The sequence below is a fragment of the Entelurus aequoreus genome, linkage group LG01, assembly GCF_033978785.1.
Source record: "Entelurus aequoreus isolate RoL-2023_Sb linkage group LG01, RoL_Eaeq_v1.1, whole genome shotgun sequence".
Taxonomy (NCBI): Eukaryota; Metazoa; Chordata; class Actinopteri; order Syngnathiformes; family Syngnathidae; genus Entelurus; species Entelurus aequoreus.
In genome coordinates this window covers 43,805,044-43,816,470 of record NC_084731.1, presented here as the reverse complement: position 1 = coordinate 43,816,470, position 11,427 = coordinate 43,805,044, and the positions used below count along the sequence as shown (strand labels likewise).

Here is an 11,427-nt window from a genome sequence, read left to right as displayed (position 1 = left end):
GCAACCGGAAGTCCATATTTGTGTAACACTAACGAGACCCGCAATGTTTTGTGGGACGTGTAGTCAAAATTTTCCCAATGCGTTTTTACCATAAAAACGGACGATTTGGTAAACCCCCAGGTTTACAAACAGGTTGATTTAAACGTTTAATGACATATTATAACTAGTGTTTGTTAAAATGATCATCTCAAAGACTGCACCATGTATTGTTTGGTATTATATAGGTCTTTTTAGCCGCAAGTTAATATAAATATTATGTATTTTTCTTTAATACTTATGAAAATGCAGTGTTCCTCGGCGTTAACATTGCAAAGTTAACTTATTTTACATTTTTTCTACATGATATCACATAATGAGTGAGTACTAAACAATAAAGTGGTGTTGGTTGAAGAGAAACACATATTTGTTGAGATTACAAATCCGCGGGCCACATGCGGCCATTAGGATTTTCAATCCGGCCCGCCGGATGTTCTACATAATTTTTTTAGACCTTTAACATCAAAACTGTAGCTGCCATTATGATGTGCAGTGCTGTTTTTAAATGACCGTAAGTCTTGAACTATAGAAAGTATTTAAATGGTTGAAATCTGCGCTTTTAAGCAGTGTTGGGTTAGTTACTGAAAACCAGTAACTAGTTACAGTTACTAGTTACTTTATCCCAAAAGTAACTCAGTTACTAACTCAGTTACTTACACCAAAAAGTAATGCGTTACCGTGAAAAGTAACTAGTTAGTTACTTCTTTTTTTCTTCTTTTTTTAAAGCTCCATTAATGCCCTTTTAGCCTTCATTTCAGTACTGTTATTGCACTGGAGAATAATACAATGTGTTGATCAACTTGGCATGCATTTGCATCACTGAACTCTGCTAAGCAATGTGGTCTACATACAACACACAAAGACAAAGATATGTTTTAAAGGGCCAATTTGTTTCAGGCCAGAACAAATTGACAAAACTATTTTAAATAGCTGCAACATAACATGCATAAGTAACAAACAGCTTAATAACAACATAGCTGTAAACCAAATAAGTACTTTAACTTTATTTTTACATACCAAAGCCTAACCAGACGTTTTTTATTTCAAAGAATTCTGAAATAAAATCATGTCTGAAGCCCAGAACACTACACATTTCCCTAGTTTTAGTTTAGAGATAAGGAAATATTGGCCTGGCCCACTAGGATCCCTCTTTTTGTTTGTGAACTTTGATAATCAAACACTCTAGAAGTCTAGAATGAAAGAGTATATAAGAGAATTGACAGAGTGTGTGTACTATAATTCATAATAACATTAATTTTGATTCAATATTATGTTTTGAGCAATGACAGTTTGAAAGAAAAAAAAAACAGCTTTGTTTTATTAGTCAACATTGCAACTTTTTCTAAATTACATTTCACCTTTAAGCTTTTTTATTTCACTTTTGTTATGTTTTTGTTTATTTTAATAGTATTTTTAGAATGTGCCGTGGGCCTTTTAAACATTAGCTGTGGGCTGCAAATGGCCTCCGGGGCACACTTTTGACACCCCTGCTATAGATAATAAAAAATTAAATCTGATAAATCTATCGATAAAAAGCTGAGCCTGGCGACGCATGCGTGTTAACAACTGTCTCGCTCTCTCTGTCTCCGCCCCTCCCTCACGAATGCTGCTGCGCGCACCCCTCCCCTCCCTCCCCTTCCCACACTCAGACACACACACAGCGTGCCTCCTCCGTGTGACACAAGAGATTCAGAAGAACGACGCCGCAGCGCTGCCACAAAACACACTCAGATCTTGTTTCTAGCCGATACTACACAAAAAGTAACGTAAAATAACGCAGTAACGCATCATGTAGTAACGGTAACTGAGTTACTGAATATAAAAAATAACGCGTTAGATTACTAGTTACCGCCGAAACTAACGGCGTTACAGTAACGCGTTACTTTGTAACGCGTTAGTCCCAACACTGCTTTTAAGTGTTATACGAGTTATTATGGTAAACTACGTCACAGCAGCGCAGACAAGGAACAAAGCAGAGTGGGCGGGGTTTGTTTTCAGAGCAGCTGTCGCGCCAAATTTCTTCCCTCTACAAAAACCTTCCCTCCCCCGTTTCCTTCCGTGGTCATGTTTCCTCTTACGTCATTGACAGCGATCGATAGCACTTCGGCTTTGACTGCCCGTCGCTGGTAGGATACTTCGTCTTTGACAGCTGCTGGAATCTGAAGAAATCGATTATTGTTTTTTTTTTGTACAGGCACGAAACAGGACAGTCGCGTGCAGGTTAAGGACCCCCGGCAACTTTGTGATTTTATTGGACGCAGCCCCGGAAGTAAATGGGGGAGGGAAGGTTTTTGTAGAGGGAAGAAATTTGGCGTGACACAGCCAGCCCGAAATGCATGCGTCAGGAACGGATGCGGAAGCAAATTTTTACAACAAATTTCTGCATAAAAGTGATAATATATCATATTTTAGGTGTTTATTACACTTTGCATTCATATTTTGCTGTTTTTACATTTGTGTTGCTGTTTCGCTTAATTGTAAAATATGTCTGTCAAGGAGCTGGTCTGAGAAATAAAAGAGGAGCGATGTTCATATGTTGTTAATACATATGTTAATATAATGTCTGGACTGGAGCCTGCAGTGCCTCAGACTGGAAGTCTCTGCAGAGAATAATGAGGACGGCGGAAAAGATCATCAGGACTCCTCTTCCTCCTATCCAGGAAATCGCAAAAAGCCGCTGCCTGACCAGGGCTCAGAAAATCTGTAAAGACTCCTCCCACCCCCAGCAAGTACTGTTTTCACTGCTGGACTCTAGAAAGAGGTTCCTCAGCCTCCGTAGCAGAACCTCCAGGTTCTGTAAGATTCTTCCCTCAGGCAATAAGACTCCTGAACGCATCATAATAATCCTCTCAATTCCCCTAGACACATTTTTTCTCTCAATGTCAAAATATTTGCCCAGCTCTGCATTAGACTGTGCTGCACATGTCCTGCTTGCAGAGCTGCAAGATGTCAACTGCAAGGAAATGGATGCAAGTGTTATTGTCCAGTTGAGCTCATAACATGCATTACAGTAAATATGTTTGTTTGTATTTGTACCATATTGGGTGCAGTTGAAGGCTGCTTCGACACTGTTGTAAAACTCCTCTCCCAGAATGGAGCGGTAATCCCTGTGGTTTGTGTGGACAAAACACCGAGTTGCATCTTTGAACAGCAGATCACTTTCTCCGTAACGATGAGATTCGAAGAGCTTGAACTGAGAGTTTGTGTTGGCTGCCGATGTTTCCTGCAGGGTACAAATAATTTTTCAAACCAGATGATATTAGACACACGTTGTCAATGTGATGTAATGCAGTTGTACCCCACTGCCAACTAAAGTTCAATTAAAAATGAAAACTGGTGCCTGTATGCTCACTTGAGACTTCTTGAGGAAGTGTATAACCCGTGCCACGAGCACCGGCCGTGTCACGATGGTGTTCGGCGGGATGACTCCCAGGTTACACCTCTCCCAGTCCGACAACGAGGCCCGACGACCGTCTGCACACAGCAGCTCGAAGTCTGACGATGTCCACCCTTGCGCCCAACCGGAGGAAGTCAAACCTGAAGTATAAAATAGTAAAGCACATGTGTAAAAGTGCATGAAATATGTGTTATATCTTACTGAGAATATTGTCTTGAAGGTTATGCTGCTCAAGAAAGGCCACGTCGCCGTAGCTTTTGCCCCTGGGATCTCCAACCAGACATCTACGAACAGGGAAAATCAGAATCAAAATCAGAAATACTTTAATAATACCCCAGGGGAAATTAAGATTTTCAGCACAATCCCATTCAAGAGCAGACAAACATTACAGGGAGACAGAGCAGGATCGCTGAGGGTCTGCCAACTTCCGGCACCCCTTACAAAACAGGTGAGAAACAGGTAAACGCTAGGGAGAGGGGGGTTAGAAAAAAAAAAATCAGTCTAAGCCTGGGCCCCTGGAGAGAGGGTCCAGACTGAGGCCAAGGAAGAAAAAATCTCATAGCCATAGCACACATAAACGTGTGTAAGAGGGAAACATCAAAGAACACAAAAGACAGTAAAGACATTAAAAGAGCAGAGCTGATGCAACCAGCCTTTTCTACACACAGCTATGAATAAAAAGTAAAAAAAACATATACACTGTGGTGGCCTCTGCGGTGTTCCATGCCATCATCTGCTGGGATGGGGAGAGCATGGCCAGAGACAGGAGCAGACCCAACAAAGCAACCAAGAGAGCCGACTCCACCCTTGGCCTCCCACCAACTCTCGGCCAGTGTCCAGTCCGCATGGATGAGCGAGGATACGTCCAAGGAGACTGAGGTGTCCGATACCTGCTCATTCAGCCAAGACACTGTGAAGCTTGTCCGTCCCGGCGCTCAGCGCCAGCTCCGCAGCCCTGTCTCTTCATCCGCATCTCCTCCAGTCTCTCCAAACAGACTCTGGTGTGGCAGAGACCCAGCAGCTAGACTCCATGGCCAAAAGACACCCGGGAGGCAGCTCCAGAAGCCCACAAAAAGCACCGCAGAAGTCACGAAAGTGCCACCCCTTGTCACACAGTCCCAAAGGGTCCCGATCCGAAAGGCAAAAGGCAAAAAATATTCAATAAAAAAAACACAAGAGGGAAAACATCAGGAACACAAAAGGATGACACAAGAGCAGAGAGCTCTTGCCAACAGCAGCCACTACAGCGGCACCATCTTGGGAAAAAAAAAATGTTAGAGAAACAGTTTGCACATTTCCAGTTCATTCATGTATGTTTTCAACTTTCCAGTACAAATTGCCCCACAAAACAAACTTTATTTATGATCATTGCAGCTGCGTCCACGGTGCATGCAGACTGCAACTGACAAGCTCAAATAAATGAAAAGCAACAAAGGCCTAACATAGCATAGGGAACAAAACTGTCAGCACGCACCTTAAAGCTCCCATGTTACCATAGTAACGCTCGTTGTGATTGTCAACGCAGCGTTTGCCTGGAGCCTCCCCGGTGCCTCCGATACACACTTTGCACAGATTGCCCTGCGAGCCAGGAAGACACCCTTTCCAAAACACGTTGCTGTACACTGAAAGGACAAAAAGATACCAAGTCACAAGAAGGGAAGGTTCCAGTGAACAGGTGAAAATGAAACAGCACCTTGGTGTGGACCACAGTGGACGCTGCTTGTGTTGCGCTCCCGGCTGAGGGCGTGTGCGTGCGGCAGAAGCCATCCTGCGGGGCTGTACATGTGGCCATGACAGGAGCGGCGACCTCCGAGGTTCCCTATGGCGATGCTTCTGCCGGACCGCTTTGAGAGTGCCACGCCCACCACGGGGGGCAACACTGAGGAGGAGTGAGACTCGCAATTATTTTGTAACAAACACATATAGTGTGCTTCAAATTGGTCAAGTTACCATCTCTTTGTATGTGGGCGGAGCCATTACATTCTTCACCTGTTAAAGAAAACAATATAATCAGACTCTCACAATAATGAGTGGTGTCCCGATCACAAAGTTTTTCACTTCCGACACAATAACGATATTGAAGCCTATACCAATATTGATACGACATCAGCCCAAATCATACACACTTGTGTGGAATGTTATGTATCAAGCCTTTTCTAACAGACTGTTGAACAACTTAAGCTGTACATCAAGCAAGAATGGGAAATAATTCCACCTGAAAAGCTTCAAAAATTGGTCTCCTCAGTTCCCAAACGTTTACTGGTTGTTGTTAAAAGAAAAGGCCATGTAACATTAAAAATCTTGTCTTTGCAGTCTATCCATCCATCCATTTTCTACCACTTACAGTCTATTCAATTAAATATAAGTTGAAAAGGATTTGCAAATCATTGTATTCTCTTTTTATTTACGAATGAAACATTGTGCCAACTTCACTGGTTTTGGGTTTTGTAATATATGTTTAAGCATTAGTAAAATCTATCGCCTTTCTTGCTTGTTTGCTCCACTTTTGAGTGACAAGGTGCACAAACGGTAATTTTGTAAGTTATTATGGCATCATTAAAGGCCTACTGAAATGAGATGTTCTTATTTAAACGGGGATAGCAGATCCATTCTGTGTCATACTTGATAATTTTGCGATATTGCCATATTTTTGCTGAAAGGATTTAGTAGAGAACATCGACGATAAAGTTCGCAACTTTTGGTCGCTGATAAAAAAAGCCTTGCCTGTACCGGAAGTAGCGTGACGTCACAGGTTGAAGAGCTCCTCACATCTGCACATTGTTTTCAATCATGAACGCCAGCAGCGTGAGCGATTCGGACCGGGAAAGCGACGATTACCCCATTAATTTGAGCGAGGATGAAAGATTTGTGGATGAGGAAAGTGAAAGTGAAGGATTAGAGGGCAGTGGAAGCGATTCAGATAGGGAAGATGCTGTGAGAGGCGAGTGGGACCTGATATACAGCTGGGAATGACTAAAACAGTAAATAAACACAAGACATATATATACTCTATTAGCCACAACACAACCAGGCTTATATTTAATATGCCACAAATTAATCCGCATAACAAACACTTCCCCCCTCGCGTCCATATAACCCACCAATACAACTCAAACACCCACACAACACACTCAATCCCACAGCCCAAAAGTACCGTTCACTTCCGCAAAGTTCATACAGCACATATATTTCCCCAAAGTTACGTATGTGACATGCACATAGCGGCACGCACGTACGGGCAAGCGATCAAATGTTTGGAAGAAAGCTGCGTACTCACGGTAGTGCGTCTGCTATCCAACTCAAAGTCCTCCTGGTTGTGTTGCTGTAATTAGCCGCTAATACACCAATCCCACCTACAGCTTTCTTCTTTGCTGTCTTCATTGTCCATTAAACAAATTGCAAAAGATTCACCAACACAGATGTCCAGAATACTGTGGAATTTTGCGATGGAAACGGACGCTGTTTGTATTGGGACACAATGGTGTCCCAATACTTCCGCACAATCTGTGACGTCAAGCGCAAACGTCATCATACCGAGACATTTTCAGCCGGATATTTCCCGGGAAATTTAAAATTGCACTTTATAAGTTAACCCGGCCGTATTGGCATGTTTTGCAATGTTAAGATTGCATCATTGATATATAAACTATCAGACTGCGTGGTCGGTTGTAGTAGGTTTCAGTAGGCCTTTAAGGAAAAAAACCCTCCTTCCTCGTATTTCAAGCATTAAGGCTAGATTTTGGACAACACTTATAATACACTATTGTAGGACCTCTGAGACATATTTCAAATTGTGGATGAATACCATTAAAAATAGCCTATATTAAAGAGGATAATTACTGTGACGTAACATTATCAGGTAATAAGAAGGGACTTTTATTTTGAAGGCGAGTTGGTCCCTCCTCTAGTTTCCGGTAGTCTCAGCACGACAGTCAGACGCCCACTTGTTTACACACGAGACAGGTTTACGTGTTTCAGCGCTCCAAGTTTGTTGTTTCTTCCCACAAAGTGCCTTGGAAACATTGTCTGTAAGTCTTGTGTCTGTTTTATGAGTAACATGAAGACGTTGTGTGTGTGTGTAAATGTAGAAATAGCACTGTGCGACGATAGCTTGTTCTACTGTTTAGCTTGTTGCTACTTAGCATGTAGCTTCTTTGCTCGCTCACTCCTCTAAGGGAGGGTGCAATGTTTATAAATGTAAATCCTATTCATGTGTGGCTATGAGTATTACATGGGCTATATAGGGCTATTTACATCACTTTATGAGCACTGTTTACATGCTATTGTGTGGGCTGTGTGTATATGTGTGAAAACATATTATGCAGCAAACATTTATGGAAATGTAGTTACTTAGTGGTGTTTATTTGACATATATTTTGTGTCTCTTTATACAGTTTTACAATAATAACAACAAAGAAAGAATTGACCAATTAGACAAGAAGAAAGGAAAAGTGCATTCCCTGTGAAAACCACTAAAGCTTCTTAAAGATAAAAGGCCTGGACTCTTTCTTCCCTTTCCTTGGAATCTTCATGTTAGCTATCCGTCAACTTGTTAACGTCACGGACACAGACACGTAGGACGGAATAGTAAAAAGACAAGCTTCACGGCGGGCACTTTAACAACAGAAGCAATAAAAATGGACAACGCCGAAACAAGTGGAGACATCGGCAGCGGTGACGTGGCCAGCACGGAAAGAGACCGTGGACACGACGCTGCCTCCCTGCATTCCACCACAACTGCAGGATCCAGTCTTTCCTCAACTAGCAAAGCTGCTATCAAGGCCCGCGCTAAACTCGAAGCTGCGCGCGCACGCGCTTCCTACGGACGCCGAGAAGCAGAACTGAAGGCTAAAGAAGCCAGAATAGCAGCCGAGTTATCAACACTGCAGGATGAGAAGGAGGTAGCAGCAGCATTAGCTGAAACCCAATTCCTCGAAGAAGCAGCTGAGCTTGAGAGCCGTGAAGGAAGTAGAATGAGCCACTTTGGATTGGCTAGCAATAGCAACCAACGCACACACGACTATGTTGAACAACACACAAAGCGACAATCTAGCTATGGAGAGCCCCCTGTACTAGAAACATATACTCCCCAAGCTCCTCAACTGTCAGCTGCAGCTCAACTACCCAAAGAGTTGACAATTACTGCTCCTACACAACAAACTGGGAGGCCTACATCAGCTGCTACACAGCAACCCACAAGGTCGGTGCCTGCAGTACATCGACAATTCCCTGACACGGTCCCACCTCGTCAGTTCTCGCCTGTCCAGTCATATTATCCCCCTCTCAGAACCCCACTGCAGTCAAATCCAAAAGACATGACTGCTATGAGTGACATTGCAAGATATTTCGTGCGCCGGGAGCTTGTGAGTTCCGGTCTCACCCAGTTCAACGACCACCCGGAAAACTACTGGGCATGGAAGTCCTCTTACATCAACGCTACTGGAGAACTCAACTTAAATGCCAGTGAGGAACTCAACCTATTAACAAAGTGGCTAGGAAGAGAGTCCTCGGAGCATGTCAAAAGGATTCGCTCTGTCCATGTCGCCAACCCTGCTGTAGGTCTGCAACTTGTCTGGGAACGCCTAGAAGAGTGCTACGGCTCCCCGGAGGTGATAGAGAGATCCCTCTTCAAAACACTTGAGGATTTTCCGAAGCTGTCCAACAAAGAACCCACAAAACTAAGGGAACTTGGAGACCTGCTCTCAGAGTTAAACGCTGCTAAGTCTGAAGACTACCTGCAAGGGCTCTCATACCTGGACACAGCCAGGGGTGTGAACCCCATTGTAGAAAAGCTGCCACACGGTCTGCAAGAAAAATGGTTGGCTAAGGGTTCTCAGTACAAGGAGCAGTACAATGTTTCCTTTCCCCCTTTTGCCTACTTCACCGACTTCATCTGCAGCGAAGCACGTAGAAGAAATGACCCCAGTTTTTCCCTCACTCTAACTCCGTTGAAAACTTCTAATCATCTCCCAAAGCAAGAACAGTTTGAAAGAGGGGCAAGATACGCTAAATGACAAGTATCTACCCACAAGACAGATGTCGAAGGAAACAACTCAACTTCTCAAATGTTCAGTTCAAGTTACAAGCTCGACGATGTCGGGAGACAGTGTCCCATACATCAGAAACCCCATCCTCTGAACAAGTGCCGTGGTTTTCGAAGCAAACCACTTGAAGAGCGCAGAGCCTTTCTGAAAGACAATGGGGTCTGCTTCAAGTGTTGCTCCTCCACGACCCACCTGGCGAGGAACTGTAAGACTGCTCTCAAGTGTAATGAATGTGAGAGCGACGACCATGTAGCCGCACTTCATCCTGGACCTCCACCGTGGGATAAAGAGAACAAGGACCCCCCCTCACAGTATGGCGGGGAGAGTGAAGAGAAAGCGCCTGGACCAGCAGTCACCTCGAAATGTACAGAAGTCTGCGGCAAAGGGCAAAGCCTCCGGTCCTGTTCCAAGATATGCCTTGTTAAGGTTTATCCCAAAACACACCCAGACAGAGCTACTAACGTCTACATCCTCCTAGATGACCAGAGCAACAGATCCCTGGCGAGGTCTGAGTTCTTTGACCTCTTCCAAATCAAAGGTTCAGACTCACCTTACACTCTCCGGACATGTGCAGGAGTCTCCGAGACATCCGGAAGGAGAGCCACTGGGTTCATCGCAGAGTCTCCGGATGGAAAAACCAGTGTGGTGCTTCAAACACTCATAGAATGTAACCACATGCCAGACGACCGGCCCGAGATCCCAACTCCCGAGGTCGCACGACACCACAACCACTTGAGGTCCATCGCTCACATGATCCCACGTCTGGAACCTGAAGCCCAGATACTAATACTTCTTGGACGCAACGTCCTTCAGGTCCATAAAGTCAGAGAGCAGCGTAACGGTCCTCATAGTGCCCCCTTTGCCCAACGACTGGATCTTGGCTGGGTTGTCGTAGGAGATGTGTGTCTCGGGTCAGCCCACAAAGCGGTAGCTGTGACTTCCTACCGTACCAGTGTGCTTGAAAATGGAAGACCATCTCTCCTCACTCCATGTCCCAACCAGCTTCAAGTCAAGGAAAGGTTCAGCTCCAAAGTACACAATGCAACTTCTTCTAGCAGCCTTAAATTCAACATCCCTGTCCTCGATGACAGCAACTTGGGCAACACGATCTTCCAGAGCACTAAAGATGATGATCAAGTAGGACTTTCCATCGAGGACCGAATGTTCCTGGATTTCATGGACAGAGAGATGACAATGGATGACACCAACAGCTGGGTGGCACCGCTTCCATTCAGATCTCCTCGTCAAAGACTGCCAAACAATAGAGAACAAGTACTCAGCAGACTTACCACTCTTCGTCGCACCTTTGAAAGAAAGCCAAAGATGAAGGATGACTTCTTTGCCTTCATGCAGAAAATCTTCGATCGCAACCATGCTGAGTTGGCACCGCCACTAGAGGAAGGAGGTGAGTGCTGGTACTTACCTATTTTTGGTGTCTATCATCCCCAGAAGCCGGACAAGATCAGGGTCGTCTTCGACTCCAGTGCTCAACATCATGGCATTTCCCTGAATGACGTACTACTTACTGGGCCGGATCTAAACAACAGTTTGCTCGGCGTGTTGCTGCGCTTCAGAAGAGAGACTGTTGCTGTAATAGCAGACATTGAACAAATGTTCCACAGCTTTGTCGTTCGCAAAGACAACAGAGACTTTTTGCGCTTCTTGTGGTTCAAAGAAAACGACCCCGGCCAAGAGATTGTGGAGTATCGCATGAAAGTCCATATATTCGGTAACTCACCCTCCCCAGCAGTAGCCATCTACGGGCTTCACCGTGCAGCAGAACATGGAGCAGAGGAACATGGATTAGATGCCAAACACTTTGTGGAACGCGACTTCTACGTCGACGACGGGCTCACGTCGCTACCCTCAGCCACGGAAGCCATCGACCTGCTGACAAGGACACAGGAGATGTTGGCTGCTTCAAACCTGAGACTCCACAAGATAGCATCC

At 44.6% G+C, this 11,427-nt stretch overlaps 1 protein-coding gene across 1 annotated transcript in view; it reads right to left on the bottom strand.

Annotated features, from left to right (window-relative positions):
- Nucleotides 1-2,473: 2,473 nt before the first annotated feature.
- Nucleotides 2,474-11,427, bottom strand: part of sxph (saxiphilin) — a 33,016-nt gene continuing 24,062 nt past the window's right edge. Inside the window, exons 11-17 of the mRNA XM_062051598.1 lie at nt 5,384-5,422; nt 5,127-5,312; nt 4,908-5,055; nt 3,635-3,717; nt 3,389-3,573; nt 3,073-3,259; nt 2,474-2,989 (exon numbers count right to left, since the gene is read on the bottom strand). Coding sequence (XP_061907582.1) covers nt 2,943-2,989; nt 3,073-3,259; nt 3,389-3,573; nt 3,635-3,717; nt 4,908-5,055; nt 5,127-5,312; nt 5,384-5,422 — 875 coding nt within the window. The 3' untranslated portion in view covers nt 2,474-2,942. The remainder of the gene's footprint in view (nt 2,990-3,072; nt 3,260-3,388; nt 3,574-3,634; nt 3,718-4,907; nt 5,056-5,126; nt 5,313-5,383; nt 5,423-11,427) is intronic.